At 39.7% G+C, this 27,226-nt stretch overlaps 1 protein-coding gene across 1 annotated transcript in view; it reads right to left on the bottom strand.

Moving 5' to 3' along the window:
- Positions 1–146: 146 nt before the first annotated feature.
- The window catches only part of dnah7 (dynein, axonemal, heavy chain 7), an 80,689-nt gene continuing 53,609 nt past the window's right edge, over positions 147–27,226 (bottom strand). The window contains exons 44-64 of the mRNA XM_053329114.1: positions 26,641–26,821; positions 26,234–26,419; positions 24,474–24,637; positions 23,391–23,545; positions 21,443–21,633; positions 19,561–19,694; positions 19,131–19,466; positions 18,750–18,876; positions 18,263–18,457; positions 16,035–16,127; positions 15,716–15,892; positions 15,350–15,511; positions 14,742–14,942; positions 14,316–14,477; positions 13,337–13,522; positions 11,597–11,734; positions 9,210–9,440; positions 7,578–7,730; positions 4,278–4,455; positions 3,328–3,431; positions 147–353 (exon numbers count right to left, since the gene is read on the bottom strand). Of these exons, the coding sequence (XP_053185089.1) occupies positions 147–353; positions 3,328–3,431; positions 4,278–4,455; positions 7,578–7,730; positions 9,210–9,440; positions 11,597–11,734; positions 13,337–13,522; positions 14,316–14,477; positions 14,742–14,942; positions 15,350–15,511; positions 15,716–15,892; positions 16,035–16,127; positions 18,263–18,457; positions 18,750–18,876; positions 19,131–19,466; positions 19,561–19,694; positions 21,443–21,633; positions 23,391–23,545; positions 24,474–24,637; positions 26,234–26,419; positions 26,641–26,821 (3,661 nt within the window). The remainder of the gene's footprint in view (positions 354–3,327; positions 3,432–4,277; positions 4,456–7,577; positions 7,731–9,209; positions 9,441–11,596; positions 11,735–13,336; positions 13,523–14,315; positions 14,478–14,741; positions 14,943–15,349; positions 15,512–15,715; positions 15,893–16,034; positions 16,128–18,262; positions 18,458–18,749; positions 18,877–19,130; positions 19,467–19,560; positions 19,695–21,442; positions 21,634–23,390; positions 23,546–24,473; positions 24,638–26,233; positions 26,420–26,640; positions 26,822–27,226) is intronic.

Below are 27,226 nucleotides of genomic sequence, written 5' to 3' on the forward strand. Positions count from 1 at the left end.
TAATTATTGTTATTAGTTATCATATACATGTGTTCACGTAGATGCAGTGTTTAAAAAGCCAGGAGAAACTGTGGCTTTTCATCCTTGTTTCTTTTAATTGCATGTCAGTGTCAGTCCGTGTGTGTCAAATGAGCAGGAAAACCAGACTAAGAGCTGAGCTGGCAGAGCAGTGCCACCCCTCGTCTGACCCAGTGCTCGGCAGGCACGTTGGAGTTGAGCGTCATGGCGATGACATAGTTGGTGGAGTGGCCCGTGGTGGACAGGGTGCCACGCCGCTCGCTGGTCTTGTAGACGGGTGCTAGGTAACACATCCTCTGGGGAATGTCCTGTCGCTTGACTGGCTTCAACCACATCTGACAGAAAGGAGACAGAGACATGGGGTCAAATGAGTCGAACGTGTAAAGCTGCGGCTGCCAGGTTTGTTTACTCTTACTCGATTAGCTTCTAAAGCAAATAGTCAGCATCGTTTAGTGATTGTTTCCCATTAAAAACATTTGACTAGTAGAATAATTAAACTGGCAAGTGAGATTTAGTACACCGCTGCTGATGAGCAACAAAGTTTTGATTACATGACAAGTGCGTGAAAGACCAGGATTAAGAGCTTATTTCAAACTAACAGCAGAAACTAACCTGGATCACGATTTGTTATTCAAACATTAACTTACAAATTGCAACTTTGGGGACATAAACTTATAAACAATAGTATTAACAATGAGCAATCCCTTTGGGCTATTAAGAAGTCATGGTTATGCAAAAAGGGATAAACTGGGCCACTCAAAAAAACACCCAAAAAAAAAAAAAACACACCCAAAAAACAAAAACAGTTTGTTGAGTCGAAGCCAGAAAAGCACTCATCTCGTTCCATAACGGGCGTCTCTGTGAAGATTTGCATTTCAAAGCCAGCCACAGCAGCCTCTGTTGTTGTTGCTCTTTTTTTCTTTCTCTCCCACAAATAATAAACACATTTTTAATTAAGTTCCGCTCTTGTCAAAAACTGATTCTGTTAATAACTTGCCCTGAAATGTCTGAATATTAAAAAAGTCTGTCTTGCATTATTCATCATCGCTTGAATGTATTGTGAAGACGAGAGAACAGAGGGGAGGAAACTTGATCAGTTCTCGCTGCTGCTGCTTCTGGCGCTCTTGTTTCCATCACTGCCACTCTACTTTCATAAAGCATATCAAGCTCTGTTAATTAATAAAAGAATAAGGGAGCAAAGGAGCTGCTTTTCCTACAGGCATAATGTAAAAAAAAAGTGCTGAAACTGCTGCTCTGCACCGAGTCTGAGTCCAGAGAACTTGGAGCTGTGAACATCCTCCTGGGTAGAGCTACAGTTAAAGCTTTTGGTTGTCGCTCCCTTTTTTTCCCCCTCTGAGACTCGGAGATATTGGTGCCTGATTTTTTTTTTTTTTTTTTTTTTTTACACAACAACCGCCTCACAGGAGTTTACAAGCTGAATGAGGATAGAAACTGCCCCATTTTCATAATCTCATAAGTGAAAAGATATTATCCTCACTCTGTTTTGACAACCGTAGAGATTCACAAGATGCAGAATCAATAAACATCCCTTCAGACTTTATGTAAGAAAATGTTACGCAACTGGTTGCCTCCAGTGATTTTCACCAAAAATTACTAAGTGATCTTAATCTACAACTTAACAGTGGCCCACACTGACAATGTAACTGTAAACACATTTTTCTCCACATACTTCTGCTTTCAGTTATAAAATCGACTGTGGTGAAAACCTGCAGATAAAAATGAACTGAATTCCAGCTCTTCTATAAGCTATTATCCTAAAGTAGAAAACGATGACATATTAAGAGGACTAGTATTCATGTGTGACCTCGGAAACAGCTGTTAACAAAATGGTCAGACCTCAAGGTCAATTTGAAGATGTTCTTTCTGTGCTTTTGGTCAGATCACATGAGCATTCTTTATAAAAACGAGTAAAAAAAAACCCAAAATAATAATAATAATAATAAATCATCAACATTAAAAAACGTTGTGTTCTAAAAAGTGATGTTCAGACGCTCCATAGCAGTCGCTGAATGCAGCTTTACATAAGAGTTTTTTGTCATCTGCATCTTAATGATTTAAATCTACATTAACTGATTTTTTTGCCACTTGTTGACAGTAGAAACACATTGTGGGAAAAAAACACTGAAATATTCTTTTTAAAGGTAGAGTCTTCTGGAGAAAGACTGCACATACATCCCTCCCTTGCCTTGTCAGAAGCTCCTCCCCCAAATTAATTGACGCACATCGCTACGGCGACAACCACAAGAGAAATATGAAATCCAGAGCGATGCGTTAGTCATTTCTGTTCCTTTCACACATTATCAAGAGCAGGGAAACATTTTAGTCTAATTTGGAGTTGTGTTTCTGTCCACACTGTTAATGTACACCTAATGTACACTTTCTTTTTCTCTGTTTTTGCTCTCCATCAACTCCTAAGGGAAATAACAGGCTCTTCAGCTGCTAAATGCTGCACTATGTTTACCAGCTAGTCTACAGCTAACTGTGTTTATTTGCTGTTTGATGGTGTACAGTCCTTTATAGTGTTGTACAATGCTAGTTTAAAGTGGGCTTTTTGACCTTTTTCTCTAAAAACAGCTACCTGCTGTGGCTGGAAATGATGCTACGAGAGCATTGAGAATAAACTTAAACAACAAAGCAGCATCTACAGAGCTAAACAGTGAGCTGAAACCTGCTTTAAAGGTCCTTGGAGCCGAGGGGAGTCTCAAACATAGTCGTTTGAAACTTTACTTACTACTATTATAAAAAATATAGACTATAGCCACTTAAAGTTTGTAGTTGTTTAGTCAAGGTGGAGAAACAACAGGCCTTTCTAACAGGAGATATTTTGATATGTGACAGCAGGAAAAACACCTGCAAAATAATAAAATTAATGATGGCTAAATTACAATGAGGGGCATCAATTTCAAGGTCCTGGTATTGGTGCCTGCTGGCTCACTGTAACACTGTCATGGCTCGCTGGGACACTTGAATGCAACGGAGCCATCATTAATGTGCTGTGCTGCTTCTGCTGCTGCTGCTATATAACAAGTCTAGTGTGAAAAGGGCTGATCGACCAATCAGGTGGGATTAAGACTGTCAGCGCCGTCTTCCTGCACAGCTCGTGAGTTAAAAAACTACATGCGTGAAAAGGAGTGACAAGCGTGGATGATTGACGGAGCTTTTAGTCAACTCACAGAATTACTGTGTCAGACTGAATGAATGATGTAAAACAAAAGGGAGTTATTAAATGTATTATTATAATCTGTATCAGTGTGTGTACAGTATCTGGGTGCGGAGTGAGCTTCTCACCACAGGCATCGTGTCATGCAGCACTTTGGGGTAAGACTCTGCCAGAAGCTTGATCTTTCTGTCCCAGCGGGCGCCGTCAAGATACAAACCTCGGATGTACACACCTGAGTATCACACACAAACACACACATAATTGAGAGGTGGAAAAAAGAGGTGTGTAATGTTATTATGGTATTAAAATCATCCACTGCCTTAGTGGAGCGCTGTGACTACAACACATGCAGACATTTACTGTTACGGCAACCGTAAAAAGTTCAGGGCTTAAGCTGAACTGACCTCAGGCTAACTTCTTTTGTCTTTTCATAAAGGATGTGAGCTCTATTAATGGGGTGAAAAGAGGGAAGAGATTTAGAGATAACTGACTGTTGGCATTTTCTCAGCATCACACACCCAAATGCACAAACACACTGTCAAATCTGCAGCTTGGCAGTATAGGCTGTGCTAGCGCGACGGAGCCCCAGCTGGGGGCTGATTGAGGGTGAAGCTTTATGTGAGAGAGAGCTGGAGGCACAGTGAGGGGCTGATGCAGGCCTGCATGTAGACGCCAGGAGGGGAGGCTTTTCTTTACCGTACTTTCCCACTTTATACTTTGCCTCTCTTATATTCAGTCAGACTAATGTCAGTTTTCATCTGTTTGTTTCTTTTCTTCCACCCACTGCTTAAGTTCCTCTTATGTCAGTTCCTGCTTTGAAACCTCAATCTTCCTCTCCCTCACTCTTCATCCATGTCTCTGTTTTTTCATCTTTTTTGCTGGCTCATTCCTCTTTCAAGTAGCTCTGTCCTCCTTCTGTAATTTAATTAATCTGGAGGATGTTTTGCTGATTAAAAAAGCTATTTTTAATCTGTTTAACAACACCCTGTTTTTAATAGCAAGTGACGAACCTGTCTGCTACCTTACAGCCACCCTACCTGACCCTGTCTCCTCCTCCTCTCCCCTATTAGTACCCTACCGTCCTCTGGAGGCCGTTTGTGTGGTTTGTCATCCAGGACCTCGAAGTCAAAGCCGAGCAGGTCGATAGGGACGGTGTGTTTCCTGGCGTAGTTCTGCTGGCTGCCTGTGAGGAAAGCCTGGGTGAAGAAGAATCCTGACACCCAGAATACAGCAGGCGTCCCGTGATCGTACCAGTCCTGAAAACACAGAGGAGAGAGGGAAGACATTTATAATAAAAAACAGGCAGACCTTGCTGAACTTTGTTACTTTTTTGCATTTATACAGAAGTAACCATTAAAAAAAACATACCAATTAAAACCTTAAAAAAATACAGCACAATACTGAAGAATTAAACATGTTGTTTGGTGACTATGTGAAGTAAAGTGATATTTTAAAGTCATGCCGAGCTGAGGGCAACACGGTATTGGTTAAAATTTCAGGTAACGAGATTTATCCAATTCTTTCAAACAAACTTTTTTCGGGACTATAACTGAGCAGCTATGCACCCCAGCAAGTAAACAACAGGACAATTAGAGAGATTTATTTATGCATATTCATAGTTCTTGATAAATTAATGAATTTTGTCCAGAAGGACTTGACTGCTGGCCAATGCTCACAGTAAACAGCATGAATTTAAGTTCCGCAGTTGCCTAAAACCATGCCTGTGGAAATCGGAGGAGCAGGAGTCGGTTTTTAGACGTGATAGCAGGAAGCCTCTGAGGGTTTGTTATGTTGGTGGATCGGTCCGTGGCTTTGGTCCAGACTGAAATATCTCATGAAAGTTTATACAGACATCAATGAATGAATCCTGCTGACTTTTCCTGTAGCGCCACCATGAGGTTGACATTTGTGGTTTTGAGTGAAAGCTATCAGCCTTTTTTATTATGTGTCACAGTGTGAAAAGCACAAATGAGATTAATTAACTTAATGACTGCTGCTTTTCTATTTATGTCAGCAAGTTTTAAGTTTCTGGCTTTGTGTTTGATGACTCTCGCATGGCTCACTGGGACACTTAAAGGGAACAAAGCCATCGTTAATGTTACCTGTGCTTTACTTACTGTTCCAAGTCAAAACTTCTACTGTGAGAAAAAAGGTCAGCTGGATGGATGGCAATGACATTTGGTACAGATATTCATGCCTGATCCTCAGGATAAGTAATAACTTTACTGATCACTTAATGTTTTCTGTAGTGACATCATCAAGCCACAATTTTAATCTCTTTCATACTTTCATTTATGACCAAATACCTGCAAAACTGCCAACATTCACATCAGTCGTAGCTGTATTTTGCCTTAAATGCTAAAAAGCCTACTAACACACTAAATAAAGATGGTGAAATTGATAACCATTTTATCAGTGTCATCGCTGTTCATAGTCTTGCTTTAGTCAGGAGGGAGCAATATACAGTAAACTCTGTGTAAGATTTTTGAGGTTATAATAATTCTCCAATTCATTATAGTGTAGCTCACTATAGTGTAGCAAGATAGAGAGAGAAGTTATATTTTGGGTAAAACCTTTGTTTTTTCTTAAGTGATAATATATAAATATAGACATTATAGTATATAAAGTATAGAGGCTATCAAAGCTAAACTCATACTTAAACAAGCTCTGGTTTCATGCCGAACCATCATACCTTAGCTTATTTAGTATTAATTAATTAATTTATTAGCCTGTCCATTCATTAAGGAGATTTTCACTATTTCAACAGGATATGAAGAAAATATGATTGTTTACTTTTTTTATACATGTGTATTTGACTGAAATAATATCTAACTAAACTTCTCTGCACATCCAAAACATATTTAGCTTAGCTTAGCACAAAGATGAGAAGAAGGGGGCGAAAGAGTGTTAAACATAAAGGTGCTTTAAGAAAAAAACCAAAACATCATGTCATGTTTACAGGGAGTACTTTGTTTGTATGTAACATGAGTATAATACGCTTACACATTGCAACCACATACTAACCAACAGTATGTGGACCTGTAACTTGTAACCTCACCTCTGTAGGCTTCAAATCCTCGTGTGAAGTAACGTGTCGACTGAACACACTGAGATTGTATTTATTCTGACAGCACACATCACATTCCTGAAAATATTGAGGTATTCTGTTCAGAGAGTGTGCTTATCTCAAATCAGCAACTCGTGACTTTCTGGCTCACCCTGGGGGGCTTGCGTATTATCTAACGGAAATGTTGGATCAAACACACACACACACACACACACACACACACACACACACACACACACACACATGCACATAGTGTATTCTTTCCACTCTACTGAGTAATGATGAACGAACGGGAAGAAAATATTTCTCCCGTGGAAATAAAGTAGAGGAACATGGGAGCTGACTGTCAGATGAAACAGATGACTTTGCCGACTCACATGATAAGTCATGTGTCTACATGTGTTTCTCTGACCATAAAAGAAAACCGTAATACTTGGTAGGAGCTCTGGTTCTCATGTGTTGATAAGCTACATGAAAGAAAAGGGGTTTTGTGTAGCTCGAGTGTGACACAGCTTAAGTAAAGGGGTCAGTGCCCGACAGAGGGTGTGCACTAACTTGTTCATGTGATACCGACTTCTCACCAACCGAGTGTCCAAACAAACCGACGGGGTACCAGAGACGTGCAGAGCTGAGAACCACTGAAGCTGCTCAGGAAGCTAATAAATACAGTTTATTTCTGATCTTTGAACTCCTTGTTCTGCACCAAAACCCCTTAAAAGTCTGGCATTTTTATTACTTTAATGGTTTTATGTTGTTCCTTTTATACATAAATATATATTTTTAATTTATCTCTCTTATTTGACCATTATCTGATTTGTTGTATTTTATGCACCTGCGAATCACCTTATAAGTCTGGTTTTAAAGATGCTATAGAAATAAAACTTGCTTATGTACTTTTTCTTACAATTCATCAATCATCTGTATGTACAGTACCTTGACACTGGTGAAAAACATTGCAGTAAACAACACTGAATCTTTTCTCTGCAGCCAACTACACAACAGCTTCTTATCATTTAAGCAGTGTTTTCCATGTTGTTGTTGTTTTTCTTTTTTCTCCACATGAATGCAGCGGATTGTTGTGTGTTTGCCTCTCAGTGGGGTTGCCCAAGGTGAAATGTATGCACTAATCTGACAATTACAAATGTATTTCTTCTCTCTGTCCTTTCAATCTGTTCCTTGTTCTTCATTTTCCTCCTTTCTTTTTCATTAATACCCACATTTTCTCCTCCTCTGTCTCATATATTAGTTACATTAGCTGCTCTAAATAACCAAAAAATACTTCTTTATTCTAATAGAGTCTGGCAGGTTTACCTGTAAGAACTGGAGCCTCTCCAGGAAGTCGGTGACGTAGCTTCCCAGCGGTTTAAGGCTCGGGTAAGACTTCTTCATCCACATGCCGGGGATACGACCCTTCAAGATGCTGCTGACCACCTCCTCCAGCTCTGCAGACATCACCACCAACCCCTGCACATACACACACACACACACACACACAAATACACTGGCTTTCACACACATACCATTACCTGCAAATATGTGATTACCATCTTCACTACTTGAGAATGTGAAGTTGTTCCAAACTCTTGTTCCAGTGAATCGAATGTGGGAAAAATCTCAGCATGTCACTTGAAAATGCCGCAGTGGAGATAGGTGACTGACAGCCTTAAAAAGGGGAACATTAACACTCTGTAGGGGGTCTTTGATAACAGCGCGAAGGATGATGTTCTCATTCCCTTTCTCGCCTCTTTATGCTCTCCATTTCAATCCTGTGAGTCTGGTTTATTTATTAAATGGTATAAAGAGACATACACATGTTAATGCATGTCTTTTTCAGTTCAGTAAATCCTATGAACCAAATAATCTCAGTCCTATTAGTGTAATGTAGCCTCATTACAGTCTGTGTGTTGGGATGTGTGTAATATACTGTAATACTTAAGTTTATCCTTAAATATCATGCAAACTTAAATAGATCTCCACTGACATGTATGCTTAATGATAATTATGGAAATGTTGGCTTGCAAACATCATGAACATTATACCTGCTCAATATCAGTATATAATCATTGTCATTGTTATCATGTTGATATTAGCATTTAGCTCAAAGCAGTATTACAGAGCAGGTAGCATGTCTTTAGACTCTTTGGTTTGTTGGTTTGATCCTCAGTCAATGGCCAAGGCTAAAAGAAGTGGTTAGAGCACATGATGCTATAGCAGGAATAGAGATCCTGTATTTAACAGGTGGGGTAATTTCTTTACTGTGCCGCAGATGAAAATAAAACATGTTGAAGAGAAGATCATTACTTAACATGGCTGCTTCATCCCAGCCATTCTCACAGGGTCAACAATATTTCTATGACGTCGCCATTTCTTTCTTTTCTCTAACACACAAAATACAGCAACATACATAGATTGGATTTTCAGGAGGGAGCAGTTCTTCTCTACGGTGGTTAATTTCCACACATTTCCCTGAATTTTCACAATTACCGTGCATGTGTTCACTTGGTTTATCTAATAGATCTGTTTATGTGGAGTGCTGTGCTGAATCCTTATCTGATTTCTAAGGATTTATCACCAGACTTTCCCCTGTAATCATTTAGCAGAGGTGTGCCTCCTCTTGAAATATTGCTTTTACTGCACCGAAATGTTAAATCAATAATAATTTATCACTTGTGGCTCGACTGTTGATCTAAAACAAAGAAATTTAGTGAAATTACACTGTATTTGGTCATACATCAAGCTGTAAGTATACACTATAAAGATCTTCAGAGTGGGACCAGGTTTGAGTTAAAACTAAACTCCCAGCCATTACTATCATGAATTTGAGTAGATTTAAATTACTACACTTGGTGGCAACAATAGTGATGTCATCCAGTGTCATTTAGTGGAAATGTGGGAATATAAGAGCATGTTTTTTACAACCGTCTATCAGCTCTACGTGCATACCTTTATGGCCTTCTGGATGTTGACAGAGGAGCTTCGGATGGTGCAGAGCAGATTGTTGAAGCGGCCCATCTCCTGCACCAGCACTGTGTTCATGCTCTGATTGTAGCTGGTGGGAAAGCGCCTCATCACTGCCTCCAAGTCAAAGTCTGCAGGCAGCTTGCTCAGGATGTCAGCTGCCACATCAAAGACCATGTCATCTGAGGATTTGGCATCTCCGCCTGAAGAGCGGGACTGATCAGAGACACAGAGCGACACAGGGCGGATGAGAAGGGTGTGGGTGTGTGTTGAAAGGGGGAGGGGGGGGGGGGGTGAAAGGACTTGTGGCTCAGATTTGTTTGACAGTTCATCGTTTTTTGGAGAATTATCTCTTGCTGTCTTTGAATTGTCACTTTATGTATTCCCTTTTTTAGGACTCTTTTGCATCCGTGCTATTTTGATCCTGACAAGACCCTGATGTTAAGAGGTTTTGACTTTGCTTATATTTCATCATCTTTGTGTCACACCGGTTTAGATTTATGTTTTTCAAAAAAGACGCGGAATGCCACAGAATATCATCAGTCATATCAGTTTCCTGTTAATTCTACCTTCACTTTCTTATTAATTTAGAGACATTTCTAAAGGCTACCCCACACACCATTTTACTACCCTGATGATGACATCCATAGCTTATATTTACCATATTTCCCATCATCATACAAACATACCCACACATACACAGACACAGACGTGCACAAGGCTTACGGCTTCACAGCATCTCCCCAGTTTATCCCACACAGTAATTTGACACAATCTTATCAACTATTCTAATAATCATTCATGCTGATAATTATTCAGTCTCATCTGTAATTCCTCTACTTTCCGCCTCAGTCCAACTTGCATCATTTACCTATTTGATTCTCAGTCACTAGCCAGCGGTAATGGATAATCATTGGCTAATAACATTGGGGTTACAGTAGGGGAATGACAAATAGCTGTTTCATTCCATTTGAAGCGTCTCCCTGTTTATCGGTCATTGAGACTGATGAGACAGTATTAGATGCTAATAAAGTCCACACATGACTGAAGCCATTATTAATCTTGTTGAATGGAGTTTATGTGAATAAATGCCAGACTCCATCGAACTCTAATTTCAACTCCAAGCCTAGAAATAATATTTCGATTTGTTTGCGGCAACCTGGCTCTGTAGCTGTCTCAATGTACTCTTCCTGCATATGAAAAGCTGAAAGAGGCATGTATAGAGCATGTTTATGTGGGCACATACAGAAATATACTCTTGTCTGGTGTTATATGTAGATCAATGGCACTTTGCAGGCGATGCTGCACTTCTGGCTTCTTCAAGTAGGTCTCTCGATGTGAAATCCCTTAGATTTGATTTGCGGCAAACACAGACTGGAGCTGGGAAGTGGTTGGATATAATCCTCAGCAAGCTAAAACTAGTCTAACTTTGCAGGGCTGAGCTATAATGATGTGGGATCACACGGTTCCACCAAAGCCACTGCGAGTCACCCTGTGTCTCTGCAGTGTCAAAGGAAGGCAACCTAATAAGAAGGATTTTTTTTGTACTTTGAGAAGTCTCCCTACAAAACAACTGAAAAATATATTTCTATTTTTCTCTTTAATTAATGTTGCATAGCATTTTTGAAGGGAGGGTGATTAAATATTTAAGGCTGGCAAGGACACTTAGACAAGTATCTTTGTGTAATATGGAGATTGGAGTGAGGCTTATTGATCCTGTGTGCATTAATGTGAGTCTGTGCTTCAGTGTTTGGGTCAATGTGTTTTAATGTGTGTACTACACTCTTGGTTTGTGTGTTTGTGTGTGTATGTGCGTGTCATACATTTGCGGCAAGAGATGCGTGCTCTTTACAACTTGAAAATCTACCAAGTGAGCACCTGGGATGTTGGCCAAGAGGGGGCGCATCGGTTTGGGAAGCCACCCAGAGCTGCTGGTGCTGAGAACTTTTCATTCCCGAGTATCAGTGCCAGATCACATGGCTGCTTCACATCTGATATTTTTCACACTATGTTATGGTCATGATCCTTCAGGTCATTAATGGCATTTTAATGAATTCAGGCCCACACTGCTGATACTGATTGAGCGGTCTGCTGCATCAAATCTTTGCCCTCCATCTTCATTATTATAACAAATGGCATTAAAAGGAAATCTTGTCAATAACCTTTATATTCAGAGGCTGCAGTAGTTCAAATTAAATATTTTACTTTGTATTTGTTTTGTAAGAGATGGATCCAAAAAATTCAGATCAATTGTTTATATTTAAGTGTGTGGGTGTGTGTTTGTGCTTTGTGTCTGCATGCATGTTACTTAGTTACTGACTAGCAACTAATCAATGTGGTATTTGGTGTATCACATGTCCAATTATATTTACCTGTGTGAGCAAGATGCTGTCAAGCAGTAGCTGTGTCTCAGCCTGATCCTTGGTGATATCTGCGTTGGCGTTCATACCAAAAATCTCTGGTGACGGGTTGAGTGGCAGTGACTTGGTGTAGTCTATGTAACTGTTATACTGCAACAGAGATGCAGAAAACAGAGGCAGAGAAAGGGAGAGGACGAGGACAATTTTTAATGCAACATCAGGAAACATCTCGAGTAATAACACTCATTGAAAAACAAGTCAACTCCTTAGATTGCTGACATTTATTATAATGACTATGTAAATGTGACTTCATGAATAAAAGATGTTGTTAGAGGGGGGTGCAGCACTAGAGAACAAAATGCCAAATAAAATGGAGAGCGCCATAGATTGCAATTGTGTTAACAAATATATCAGCCTTCACTGGTGGTGGCCGCCTGCTGTGCCTTGTTACACACATTTTATCTTCTAATGACTTTTTAAAGGAACTCAAAAACAGCGCTATGCAACTGTGAGTCCTGTAATATGCTTTGTTGAAATTACAAATACCACTTCATGGGTGCATGTCTGTCCAGACTCAGTGTAATATTTGCAGTGAAGACTTTAAAGGAATTGAATAAAAGGTATTTAGTGTTTTTTCGTTGAATGCGTTCACATGCTTGGCTAATAAAGCTGATTCAGAACACAAAGTTGCAGCTGTGACAATAGACGATGCTTCAGATGTTGGATGTTGCTACAGAGAAGCTACAAATTCTAAAAAATAGATGTTTCACACACATCTTCAAGCCGAAAGTCACCACAGTTTCAAGGTGGACATCTAAGAAAAGTGTCAGCAATTCAACCAAATGTGAGATATGGTCACACTCTCCCCTTCTGTTTCTATGTAATGATGTTGAATAATGGTCAGAAAAGGGTTTTGGCAGAATAATATGATGTCACAGTGAAGTTGATGTTTGACCTTTTGGATCACTTCATCATTTCATCCTATTAGACATTTGTGTGAAACTTTGTCCTAATTAGCGCATCAGTTCTTGAGTTATGGCCAACATGTGTTTTGTGAGATCACGTTGACCTTTAAACCTTTGACCACCAATTTCTAATTAGTTCATCCTTGAGTTCAAGTGGTCAAGGTGTTCCTGGGATATCACATTCACAAGAGTTGGACAGACAGACAACCTGAAAATATAATGACTCGTTTAACTTGTCCTGATTTTTAAAGGCAACAATACTCTGGGCAGCTTTGTGCAAATGATGGGTGAATGGTCAAGGAACTGATAATATTTAAATAAGACTTTAAATCAATGTCTCATATTGATGACTATTTCTTCTGGAACTCACAGGAAAGTGCCTAAATATAAATACAAACTAAATATCACCACTTACAGACTATTATTCATGCACAGGATAAAAAAAAAATGTGCCTAAGCTTTGGCGGAATAGATACTTGATTTGAGTTAGAAAGCAGGGAGCTACTTTCCACCTGTTTATTTTTTTCTTTGGCAACACTGAAAGTAAGAACACCTGCATTTAACACCAGCTAAATATAACTGAGTGAGTTATAAGTCAGTTCAGTGAGATGATTTGCATTTAAAAAGACTTTGTAAAGTACACTTTTTCCTAATCTCTGAAAGTGCATGTTTCAAGCTTATGGCCAAATTTAAGCAAAATATATGATTTATGAAATAAAGTAATTGTGATGTTAACAGTGTTTTCAATGATTTTCAGCAAATGTATGTGATTTTCAGTGTTTCTTACATCTCCATCAGCTGGTGCATAGTAAAGCCCACTTGGGTCAAACTTATAGTCTGGGTCCTTGATGACCTTTGAAGTGTAGAAGATAGACAGGATTGTGCGCAGGGTCCGTCTATCCCAGTCATCTGTCACACGTCCTCCATAGTTGCATTCACCGGTCATGTAACGGATAGCATCAAATGGCACTTCCTGCAGGACCAAATCATGTGTCTTACAAGGGAATCTAACCATGACCGCGTGTTAAAACAGCAGGACTCAAGAGGAGGGGATTGGTGGGGTTATTGAGCAATGGTAGATTTCATTGAATGTGTGTGTACATGCGTAGTAGTGTGCGCGTTATTCTGAAACAAGAAACCTGGCTGAGATTCAATTAGGACGTGATAGAGATTGAAAAGGGTGAGGTTGCGGCTATCGTGGCATTTTCTGGAAAAGGATTACACTTACAAATTCAGTGACACTTGGCTACATGATGAAAATGTCACTGCATTGAAAAAAGACACCCTTAGTAGTGTATTTCTGCTACTTTTTCTGAGCTTGAGCAGAGAAATTGGGAATGGTGGGGGGTTGAAGTGCTATCTGTTTGTGGAAAAATGTCAAGAGGGTTTTTGAATATGGCTGATGAAAGCAGATACTTGAGTGAAGAGGAACCCAGTTATAAAAGCCAGAATTCTCTTTCAGGCTTAGATGTTCAATATATATGTAGGAGTGGATGGTGGATGAGCATCTGTGTGAGACAGTGAGACATTTATTTTCTGGCAGAGAATTATACTCAGTTCATGTGAGCATATGTAAAGTATGAAAGAACAAGCTAATAAGTCTGCTCTTATAATGCAGGTGTGCTATATGTTTATACATCTTAATGCAAGATTTGATGTCAGAAAGATGTTTATGAACTAGCAAAATGTGCCAAAATTGTCATTGTATATTAGGATTATATAACATTTAGATATACATTTAGAAATAAAAACTTTAAAATAACAACCTGGTACTGTTCAAGGAACATGTGTAGCTGCTGTACAGAGATCCGAAGGTCAGTCTCATTAAACTCATAAGGAATGTTCCAGCCTAAAGGTCCAAACTTCCTCCTCTCCTGGGTCAGGGCATGGAAGAAACACAGGCTGTACAGTAGTTTCTTGAACACAGCCTGACAGGTGGAGAAGCACACACACACACACACACACACACACAGACAAATAAACAGACAAGTTTGTGATCAAAGCACAGATGGAAGGCATGTGCTAACATAAATAGTGGTGGTTGTTTAGTATTTCCACTATTAAAACAGACACACTCTGAAATGCACAGCAGGGGTGAAAACAGACACAAAGGAGCTCAGAACACCCAATGGTGAAGGCGTGATAGATATGCACAGCGAGCTACCGGGACACGTAAACACACACACACTGACCGGTTTGCTGCAGCTGCCAAAGAACTCGGGGTCAGAGATGGGGTCCATTAAGAAGGAGCGTGCAATGTTGGCGCGGAGGCCCTTTGGAGCCTCATTGGTCATCTTCACCCCATTCTGGAGCACAGCCACGGGGAAGGTGGGAGATGGGTAGCTGGTAAGCCACAGCCTGAAATCTGGGTGGGTAGTGTCTGGGTTCAGTTCCTGCTCGGAGCAACAAAGAAGTAAAAAAAAAAAAGAATATGATGGAAGAAATGCATTAGCACTTTTCCTATTTGGCGTTGAGAAGGCTGGAGAGGGCAGAGTGCAGCCTCTGTGCTGTATTAAAATGCAAAAACATTAGGCAGCTTATTGTGAGGCATCCGAGCCAGTTTTTTCTACATTGGTACTTATGTGTTTTACATTTTAACAATTACAAATGTCAGTTTTACTTTCAAACAACTGATTAGTGTGCACTGAATGTACAAGCGAAACACAAAAGGCTTGATGTGAAAGCTGGAAGACAGGTTTATATTAGAAAATCAACAATATCACTGCATGAAACACTATTACTGTGTGTGTGTGTGTGTGTGTGTGTGTGTGTGTGTATGTGCATGTGTGTGTGTTCTGACCTCACAGACTCTCTCCAGTGTGGACATCCACGAGGTGGCCAAGTGGCAGTTCTGTAGAACCACCCAGGTGCCCTCTTTGAGGCCTGTTTCAATCATACACATGGCAATAGGACCCTGGCCTTGGCCCAGAGAGAGGGAGGTCAGCTTGTTACCAGTAAAGCCCTAAGGGATAAGAACAGACGTGCACACACTCAGACTCACTTATGTGCCTGCATTTTAACCACAAAAGGAGCCAAAATAAATGTCAGTGCTTTTAAGACCTGTGTGGTAGCCTGGTAAATCTGAGGGATTCAATTTATCCCCTCCTTTTGAGTTTGTAGAGACAGCAGGCTTCAAAGCCACTGAATTTTCCAGTTGTCTCCATACCTTTTCATCTCCAAACTTGAGCAATGCAGCCATGGGGTCTGAGCCAGGGGACAGGATGAAAATAAGAGGGGCACAACAGTGGCTGTCAACGAAGGCCGTACTCAGGTTGAAGGGTGGCGCCTCAATGAAGGGACGACCCAAGCTGCCGGAAACAAACTCCTGTACCATGGGAGTCATCTATGGGGCACATTCATTTAATAAAAAAACAGTCCTTATAACCTGAAACAATTCTCTGGAATAAGATAATACAAGATAATAGAGACATTTTGCATCCAGATAATGTCCGACCATCTTTTGAAAAAACACCTTGTGAACTGACCTTATCTGGTCTGAGACAACGGATCACCAGCATCTTCTGAAACTTAGTCAACCTCTCCTGCCACTCATCAGGAAAGGGAGTCTGATGGGGACTCTGCAGACATGCACAGAACAAACCATACTGAATTTATACCTTACATAAATGAGGGTTACTTCACATTTATAGGAGTAAAGATCATGGATGATGGTTCTAGGTATTAGCATGACTCAGTTTTACATGATTGTTTGTTGGGGGAAAAAAACTGGCAATATTTCTTCTCCCTTTTTTCTCTCACTGTTACCTAAATCTAATCACTATAGTTGAGTGACGGTCCTGGAATACAATTAAGTAAACCAGAGGAGTGCCTGATGAGTCACACACATGACTAAATGGCACCTTATAATGCTGTTGTAATGAGGAAATTCAGTCATTTAAGAAGCCTCCCCCTCATCAGGTTACCTCTGAGAAACATGCAGCTACATGCCATTTTGTCAACTTTTCTGGGAGGCGACGAGGGGAGGATTGGGTGGGGTTGTATTTTATCGAGCTGTTGCAAGATTAAGCAATGCAATTAAGCCAAACGAGAGGTAATCTGTAATGTGAGTGAGGGAGGGGAGTATTGGGGGTAGAAAGATAAATATCTATGAAAAAGGAAAGATGTAGGAAAATGGAAATAGTGGAAGGAGAAAGAGAAAAACCACCGGGTACTGGGTCAGAGCAATATGTTTGATTAATTTGTGGAACCAGAGGAAGTGAGCAATGGTAGTGAGAAGTTTTGGAAATTATTTCCCTGAGGCTGTTTGTCGAGAGACTTCTGGCTATGTGTGTTGGCAGGTGCTTTGAGACGGATACACCTATTTAGGGTCTCCTGGGGATTCTCTTGTGTGTACGGCGGTGTGTTGAGAGTGTGTGAGTTTGAGTGCCTGTGCGCTTGATTGAACAGCTGTTCTCGCATCAAGATTGAATAAATGTGAATTCTGCAACTGGAACAAACTAGATTTAATTAGATAGAAGTGCTGTGGCTGATTCTGTTGATTATAAATCAAAGATGGTGTGTGTGTCACAGTAAAGAGACAGACATGTGTGCTGCACACATGCTTATGTGCGCCACACACTGATTAAACAGCTGTTCTTGAGTCTAGATCACATAGATGTGACTACCACAACAGGGACAGAATAGATTTAATTAGATAAAACTTCAATTTAAGAATCTTTATAATTCAGAGACGGAGAGGGAGTGTGTGTGTGTGTGTGTGTGTGTGTGTGTGTGTCTGAATCCATTAAACCTAAAGTTATACATCTCCCTCTTACACTTCCTGTTCTCCCCGTCCTCTTTTGGCTCTCAAAAATCTACACCAATCAAACTTTATGGTTTGAAATATAGAAAATAAGAAGCAAAAAACTTTTACAACACCGGTGGGAAAAAGGAGGAGTCTCATAACTGTAACTGTGCAGGATACACACTTGATTTGTCTCAACTTGGGCTGAAGCCTCATTTAAACTTCAAATAAGCGTGGCACATTAGGAAGGAATCTCTTAATGGTCAGTATGAACAGGAGAACAAGATTACAGCAAGCAAAAGCTATTTTCAGCGGTACAGGTGGGACTGTATGAGTGTTGTGGGAAGTGGAAGCACTCCATCCAAATGATCTACCCTGCTGAGCTTCATGGTGGGTGAAGCTGCATGGGGTTCATGTGCCCAGCCCAGGTCTGCCTGTAGTAATTCTTTTCATCATCTTGAATTTTTATCATACTTGAAAAACTTAAATAAAGAGCTTCTCCATACTCCATCTTAGTCGCAGCAATCATATTGAATGTGGTAATGGTTCGTCTTTATGGGAAAGCTATAGCTCAAGCCGGTGTCAAGTAGTTCTGCCTAATATTGTATCTATAAGGCCTTATTTTGGACATACTGTATGCTAAATGTTAACAAATTATTTAGTAAACTAAATAAAACTCGTTCTAGTGTTATTTTATGTGTGCTAAATTTGACCCACTTTAAAGACAGCTAACCACCACAGCTACTAAACACAACCATAGTTTCAGGTGAAAGTTTCTACAACAGAACAACAGCCTTCATCAGCCACATCAATGAACATATTGACTAAATTATCATTTTGGGAGGATTTACAGATGTCTGTCTAGTGCTCTTGGATATTTTTTATTTATTGATACTTTTCTTTATATGCTGATTTAAAAAAACTAAGAAACACATCAGACACCCACAGGCAGAGCTTAATGGCACTTACTGGGCTGTCAAAGACCGTCTTCCACTCATTCCTGAGGCGAGCCATGTCCTTCCGCAGACCTTTGAAACGCTCCATCTCGTCCAAGCGACAGATCTCGTCCCAGGACTTCTTGGGGAGCCACGTGCAGGGATTCGAGTGGGGGTTGTCCAGGCCGACACCGCCAGTCAGAAGGAAGCGCCACTCCCCCTCGTCCACCTAACACATTAATTACTGTCATGAGCTATTTAGGTGTCATCACAGTAGTAGATTAACCAGAAGGTGGGATTAATTGATTTAAAGGGGATTATGTTTGGATAACAATTTTGGAAATAGAGTATACAAGATACAGATAATCTAAAATAATAATGGAGACCAGCTTGTTTGAACTACTAGCCACACATTAATAAACCAATCAAACAGCAGTATTTGATATTTCCTCAAATAATTTGTTTGGTTTTGTTGTAAATCTGTGTGTATGTGTGTTTCCAGCTTGTGTATATATTCCTACCTGGTTGATGTGCATGAGCAGATTGACACTGAGGCAGAAGGAAAAGAGCAGCTTATCCTTCTCAAACAGCGAGCGACACACATTGACATACAGTGTGTAGGTGAAGTGGTCTCTCAGGATCTGTAGCCTGAAGAAGATAAATATTAAAACGTTTTAATTATCCTTGTTTTGTGAAATGAAAATCCAAAACAAACAGAAGTAACAAATTCATCCACAATCATGTGCATTTATTTTTTGTTATACTTGACATTTCTTTTAATAGATTACAAGCCAAATTTGATTTTAGAGTGGAGAGAAAAGCTCTAAGTTATGGTTCGAATACCTGCTTAAGTGACATTTAGGGATTAGTATTAGGGTGATACATTTCTCAGCTCCTCTTACCTCTTCTCCAAGTCGTCACTCTTCTCTGAGTTGTCAATGGAGCTGATAAAGAGGTTAATAAACCAGGTGAGGGAGTACTGGTACATGGGCTCAATGTTAGCCAGGTCAGCGATGGAGAAGAACAAGATGGCTGAATGAGTGGCAATGGATGTATAGCCCATACGGGTCTCATCAATTTTCTGCTCCGTCACCTCAGCTATAGCCTGCTTCTCTGTGATTTCATTGGCCAGCACCTTAGAGCAGGAGAGGATCTTGACAGCTGTCTCGTCCTCCAGGATGTTGCCCTCGGAAGAAGAGAGCACCTCTAAGATCTTGTCCTCAATTTCCTTCAGTTGTCTGACAAAGAATACACAGGGAATTTTTAGATGTCTACAGTTTCCACTTTGAAAGAGAAGAGATTTTATTTGGTTATAGATGGAAATTACTTGACCTTTTGTTCTCTGCACCCTGCAGGATGAGAGCCTGCTTCTCTTCCTCCAGGTCGGGCCTCTCTCGGGCCACTACGATACCCAGCAGCTGGTCCTGGATGCCCTCTGGGGTTATCATGAAGTTCAGCAGGGTCACCTATGGCACAGAGGAAGAGACGAGATACACACACAGGCATACAGAATACAGTCATAAACATGCACAAATTAGTGTGTTTGTGTGTGTGTGTGTGGGGGGGGGTTTATATGTGTTTTTTCTTGCTGGAATATCTACGTCAGGTCTAGTGCAGCATTGATAATTTTAGCTTCAGTCAGTGCTGCACCCCTCGCTAACCCACTATCCAATCAGTTCCAGTAACACTTGGCAAGGCCCAGGTAGGATGCATTTACTTTTTTTCTTTTCTAAAGTATTGCAGCTAGAAGTGAAAGAGTGTGTCTTCATCACAGCCTTAGTCATCCTACTCTGCACTTACCTGGAGGTTAAAAGCCTATATCTGCTATCTACTCTCTGCCCTAATAAACGAGTGCACTTCTCCGGGGCCTAATTCCATTTCTATTGATGCCGTGGACCCACTCAGCTGGTGGTAAAGACTCAGAGCTCATATAAATCTCCTGTTTGTCCTTTTCACACATACACCCTTCTTCTTCGCTTCCCCGCGTCCCCTGAGCTGCTTAGGGCTGGTTTTACTAGATGCTTGCCCTCTTGTATTTGAAAGTATTGCATTTCAAATAGGGCTTAATGGGAATAATGGAACCCTCACAGTACTTTACTGTAGGCAAAAAAAGACTTTAACATGAAAAAAGAAAAAAAAAACACAGCATAGAATCAGTTGTGAAAAATGAGTTGAATCTATCTAATAGCCACCCATAAAAAGCGGGGCCCCTGCAAATAGATGCTTGAAATGTGATCTTCAGTAATGCTTTCCAACCCCTTGCTTCTCTATAATGCAATTTCGTTTAATGCTCCTTTTCTTGGAATAGGATTTTTGTTTTGGGAGGGGGGAGACCACGTTCCTCTGGGGAAGGTGTTATCAGTGAACAGTGATTCACTGTGATGCTTAAGTAAAAAAAAACGTGCTGTCATTTGAGTGATTTGTTGCAACAAGTAAATACTAACCAGGAAAAGGAGAGCCGATCTATCCGCAGAAATAAAGGAAAAAAACCTCTAAAATAAATCCTAACTGAACTCAAACTTTAAAATAAATTAGACTTTACAGCCACGCTAGCAGCTCTGTGAGGCTATACCTAACCCTTACATACAGTTTGAGTCAAATGTTGACATCTGACAGCTGTAAAAACACCCCAAATGTCTTTTACCCTAAAATTTGATGACTTTTCCTAAAGTGGGCCAAAATGCACAAAAAAATAAATATCTAAAAATGTTTGACTTTTGTATAGGTGCTATAAACCTTTGTCCATTGAGGCTGTTCCAGGTCAAATATACATAAACCCCACCGTTCCACAGTGTTCTTGTAATGTCCAGTTTCAATACAATACATTGATAACATGATCACAATTACCATCAATATGTATGTCATGTTGATGTTTAGCAAGTATACTGTTCATTATGTTAACCATATTAGTTTAGTGTGTTAGCTTGTTCTCTGTGTTAGCTCACAGAAAACAGCCTGTAACCATCCACACATGTTGGGTTGCATGTCTAAATCAGTTCAATGTTTTCAAATTAATTTTACACATATTTTCAAATGTTATAATTTGAATACAACAAAAATGTACTTTTGTTTAGTGTAAGTAAAGATTATTCAAGATTCCAATCACTGTATTTTCTATGTTAATAATAAGATGTCTTTCTACAATGTGAAGTTAGTGAAAGCACACTGAGAACATAAAATAAAAACAACAGTGCCTGAGGCAATTTTCAACTACCTTTACAGAGGTCTCAGGCAGGTAGTGTGGGTTGCGTAGCTTGGTAGTGATGTAAAAGCGAAAGTCAGGAGCATATTCGATGGTAGAGTCTCCGAGGCGGATACACATGGCACCACCCTGTTTAAAAGTCTGTCGTAGCAGCAGAGGCTCAAGGATAGGGTCCAGCTCCTCACCCACGTTCTCCAGCAGCACTGAAAGAAAAATATTCAAATTTGATCAATATTTTAAAAACCAGGGGAAGAATACTTTATTCAGGAGATAACTGTTTTTATACTTAGACATTTACAAACAATATCATATGGGATCTGTCAAATTCAACCACAGCTGTCTAATGTTAACTAGATCAATTCCGCAAATTAGACAACTCCCGTTTTGGGCCTTTTGGCTGCTCCAGAGTCCAAATCAGGAACTAAAGATCATCATGCTTTTGTTATATTCTCAGCTCTGGAGCAGCCTTCCAGCTCTGTATTTAATCTGACCTTAAAACCTTTTTTGTCAGCATCTATATATATTTTTGTCTAAATCGCCTCTTTTATGTATGCCTTATTCTTTACTGGAATTACATTTTTTACCACTGTGTTATATAAAGGTTTCCCACTTTATTTCATGCTGTTCATATTTTCCAGGACTCTTACATCATGTTATTGTACACATTTATTATAATGCTTTATTTCAAGTGCATTGCTGGGATATTACAAGAGTGCAAGAAGAAGAAAATTTATGTGCATACATGTGCAATACCAAGAAATAAGTAAAGCAAGTAAAATGTGTTTTATACCCATGACATCATTATTAATGTGATTTCACATTACGTATGATAATGCTTTTCTCATGTTAAACCCATTCATAATTGACAGTATGCCTTGAGGACTAAGTTTTTATACAGCATTCAGGCACAGAGACAACTCTCTCTCTCTCAGAAGATTGTTAACTAAATTTGGTTAACCTCCAAATTGCTTCGGAGCATTATTTTGTCCTTGTACATCACATCAGTACTGTTAATATTTCAGTAGATTTTACTGTAGTTTGCATCATTGAATAAACACATGCCTAGCCTATAAAAGAGATCTGGCAGGAAAACATTAGTTCAACCATGCTTAAAGAAAGAATACTAGCAGATAATCAGGATTATAGGCTGCAATACAAACAGCAAGAAACCGTAAAACTGTGAAATAAGAGAACGGGCTGTGGAAGGCAGAACTACTGGATACCCTCTGGGGACTATTTTGCACCCTGCAAGGACAAGCTACTCTCTGAACTGTTAGCATTGCAGTCTGCCAGTAAGCAAAGACCCAATGGCTGGCTGACTCAGGTCATTATTTAGATGTCTTTTTAATGGCTGTAGCAGCTTCTCTTTCAAACGTTAAATCTCTTGCTGTTCCGTCTCATACTCCCTCAAAATCCTATGAGAATACTGAAGTATAAGTATTTTGCCAGGGCTGATTGTTATATTGTGTGCATTTGTAAAGAGATGGTAGAGTATATTCGGAGACCAGCTTGTGAACCAAAAGGTCACATCCAAACTGTAACAGTGGGGATTGAAGCAATTGGAAAAAAACAACCACAATAAATAGTTACATCGGCCTACACGTCATTTCGGCCCTAATGCTGGCCAGGAAAAATGTCCGTGCAGGAACACTAATGGATTTCTCCTGGGCTTGTGTATGATTTACAATAGTCTAACGTACTAATGGTGCAGTAGGGCTGAATAAAGGCTCTCTAACTCAGAAATGCTGCTTATATGAATGCCTTCTCTGCAGAACAGAGAACAAAGGGAGGAAAAAGAAAATCATTTGCACAGTAAAACTGAATCCCTGTGGTAAAGAGAGGCCTCATCAGGCTGTAACAGGAACTGCATCAATGTGGGTGAGGCACACACACACAGACAGACAGCAACAGCAGAAGCATCAAAACAGATACAGAACAGACACATATATTTATGCTTTACCTGGAGTGCCAAACTGGATGCAGTTCTCAAGAGTGCGTACAAAGTCCCCATCACTCAGTTTAATGATATGCAGGCTGTTGGCTTTCTCCATGTTTTTCACCCACTTGTTGGCCTGACCCTGGGGGTCAATCATCAGAGGCCACCGCCTGGCATTACTACAAACACACACATAAACACACAGTAGAGTAGTGAATGATAAAATGGTGCCGATTTGAAGTGAGGAGTTCTTGTTGTAACTAACCATGAAGCATCACAACAGTAGGGGGGATGTTGGAGGACATAAAATGAGATGTAGAGAGCAGCTTAGGGGTGAACATTCACTCTGAGCACAGTTAGACATCTCACAGTTGGGTGGCACACCAGGGGCCATAGAATTGTGATTAAAAAGCAATGTTGCTGCTTCACTTAAACAAACAAGCAGATGTCTTGACAATGTCATATGGGCTCATAAGATAGGTTACAAAGCTCTGCCTTTGTCTCTCTTTTCATTAGGGGGAACTGATTGGTAATGAGCAATGCAATCCTGATCCTAGCTTTACTGTAGTTTGTTGTGATATAGGTACAGCAGCTGCCAAATACACACAGTTATGTTAAAAAACTGGAAACTATTTCTTTCACACAGTAGGCAAGTGTACAGAGGAGTGGCAAAAAAATAAATGGCAGGAATCAGTTTTGATGAGGAAATTCACGCTCAGAATAAAAAGAGGCCCTTTTTGTTTAGAAGATAAATCACGTTGCCTCTATTCCAGCAACAATTTGCAGGTGTAACACAACAGTAAAGTACTGCTTTGTGAAAAATGTTAATGTCATTATGTAATTTTGAGAAGCTGCCACAACAATTAAAGTACAGCTTCATGATGCACTTCTCTGTGCAGCTTCATTATGTGGGAAAATATCAGTTTTATAGAAACACTGGCTGGCGGCAGATACTTGAAATGAAATGATGGAACAGGAGTAGAAAAAAGTAGCTTGAGGTCTACAGTCGGTGCAGTAATCTCTTACTAATAAAATGCTAAACACTAAAGTAACACTGATGCTTTTTCCTCTGAAGATGTCAGTGTTAATTTTTTCATGCATACTCACGAGATCATGATACCGTTGTCTATGGAGAAGCTGTCTGATGGCAGGCCAGCAATGGTCCACGCACGAATCTTTACTGGTTCGCCAAGAGAGTTGGACAGAGACATGTTGGGGGAGCACGGGATCTCTCTGCTTTTACAAAGATTCATCCATTCATCTGTTTGATCCTGGAGAAAAGCACATTTACATTCATGATTTACTTGAAGCTTCCCTCCAGACATGCTTTAAGACATATGCAAATATTCTGTTTTTAATAGTTATTTGTTTCTGGAATGTTTTTTTCCGCAATAGAAAGTTCAAAAAATGATTCTACCTCATTAAAAAAATAAAAATATGAAAATATTTTTCTCTTCAAAAGTTTAACTACTGGAAAAAGTCTCCTTCCTCACTGGAAATTCTGGAAATTAGTTGTGAGAAATCATGCTCATAAATACACGCCTTAAATTGGGATTTAAAGTGAGCACAGAGCAACTTTCCACCTTCAGCAGATGAATGTGAAAACATCCTTCTAGTGTCAATCTCTGCGCATGCATCATTCTGCACGGTGAAACTCAAATATTCAACTGAAGGAACAAGAGGAAAAACTTTTTTTTTTCACTTTCCTGCACACCCAGAACCAAACATACAAACACTTCCCTCTAAACAAGTGAGAACATATGCTAGTGAGCAACTCAGCAGTACAGAAAAATGAACAGATGCACAAAGACAGATCATTAAAGGAAAAAAAGCAACACACATGCATTCCCAATAAAATACACACAATAACACACTTGAATGACAAAAATCACTAACTCGCTTCTGTTTTTCAGCATCACAATGGCCCTCCGCATAACAGAGTACAAAAGATGACCTTTAAACTCTAGCTTGGTCTTGGGACATGTGAGGCTCAGCATGTGGTTTTATCAAAGTGCCTCAGTACATCCAGAGTGTTTACACCAAACTGCTTTCAAGCATTTGGCTTTTATTCGCTTGAAACAGTGAGGCAAAATGCATCACTCGAAGTGTGCTTAATAGAAATAAATCATAACTCTCTTCTTTTAATGGAAATGTTAACTCCAGATTTAACAGGTATGCCTGAGGACTTGTTAGAAAAAAAGGTCTTATTTAAAAATCATGCACTTTATACTAAACGGCTTGAACAGGGAAATTGATCATCCTCTCTTTTCACAGAGACAAGTGACACATTCTGAAAAAGCTGAAAAATGTTTGTCATTCAAAGATGACACTCAAACGCAACTGATGCCTTGTAACTTTGTGATCTTTGCTCAAAAACACTTGAATGACTCTGTATGAAGATATTAGAGAAAGTCTGACCTGTGTAAGTGTACTGTAGTATATACACATTTAAACTCTTTTTAAAGACTAACTTAACACCACCTAAAACTTTTGTGTTTGCTGACATCCACTGGTTTAACTGGTTTATCCACTGGTTCTCACCTTTCTGCAGTGATGTACAGGAGTACTCCAGTACCACATGGCATCACTGTTGAGTTACAGGTGCAAAAGCCCCGCTTTTAATAACACCCAAAAATGATGGTGGGCATGGTCAGAGGTGAAACAGTTATCCTTTAAATATGTTTGGTATACTGTAAATACTGAGTTAATTTAGGGACAGTAATTTAAATAATATGAGGGTGATACCAAAATTAAGTACTTTGTACTATATATTTTATGTAGGTGCAGTGCTATAAGTACCATACTATAAGTAATATGGTCATGTTACAATCCACTTCAAAGTATGTACTATCTTGCCCCTCTGTTACCTGTCTGTAGCTGGAGGTGAAAGCACCCAGGTAAGCCACTATGCCTGCTGAGATGAGGATGTCCCCGGTCAGGTTGTTGTAGAGCTCTCCAAGATTGAAGGCCATTTCACTCCAACGTGTCTTCTCTCCACCCAGGCCTCCAATCAGCTGCTCGGCTCGCTCCAGCTTCTTACTGCACAAATCCACCTGGAGAACGTCATCAGAGAGGAAAAATGGAAGCAAAAATGTGTTGCACATAAGCGGTTTTCCAACGTCAAGGAACTGACTGAAGGTCAAGTTTGTCAAAGCTAAGTATTTCTTTTTACCTCAAATGATGATCACCATTACAAAAACTCTAAAATTACAAATTATATATATATATATAATTTGAATATGATATACAATATGATGATATGAAAAACACAAACCTGATTCTCCAGGTCAGCCTTCTTGTTTTTGTTGGCCTCTAAAGTCTCTTGAAGCTTTGCGAGTTTATCCTGTACTTCTTTGAGGGCAGCCTGCTTTTTCTGTAGGCTCTCCATGGCCACATGCAGCTCCCCTTCAGCCTGTGCCAGCTTCTCCTTCTTTGGTGCCACCACCTTGGCCACTCTGCAGGACACGAGAGACACATTTCATTGATGAGAATCACTGATTTGAGGCAACTGTTAATAATTAAATAACATTTACAAGATAAGAAACATCTCATGGTGGGCAGATTTTTCATAATAATGATAATGATGCCCACACTTTCAAAACACAATATTCTGTGAAACATAGTTTGTCTTTACACATATACATTAGTTGATCTGCAGCAGTGGAAATAACAAACAAAACAATTGAAAATTATAGGTAATAAAAATGATATCAACAAATAAATAGCATTCATTTAGATTAAATCTTCTGTTACATGCACAAAACTGTTGTGACTGAAAATCATACTATTTATGACTCCTGTTTATTTATTATTGCTCAAATTTTATAACATATTATTTATACATAGCATATGATATAACA

The sequence above is a fragment of the Scomber japonicus genome, chromosome 11 (assembly GCF_027409825.1).
Source record: "Scomber japonicus isolate fScoJap1 chromosome 11, fScoJap1.pri, whole genome shotgun sequence".
Taxonomy (NCBI): Eukaryota; Metazoa; Chordata; class Actinopteri; order Scombriformes; family Scombridae; genus Scomber; species Scomber japonicus.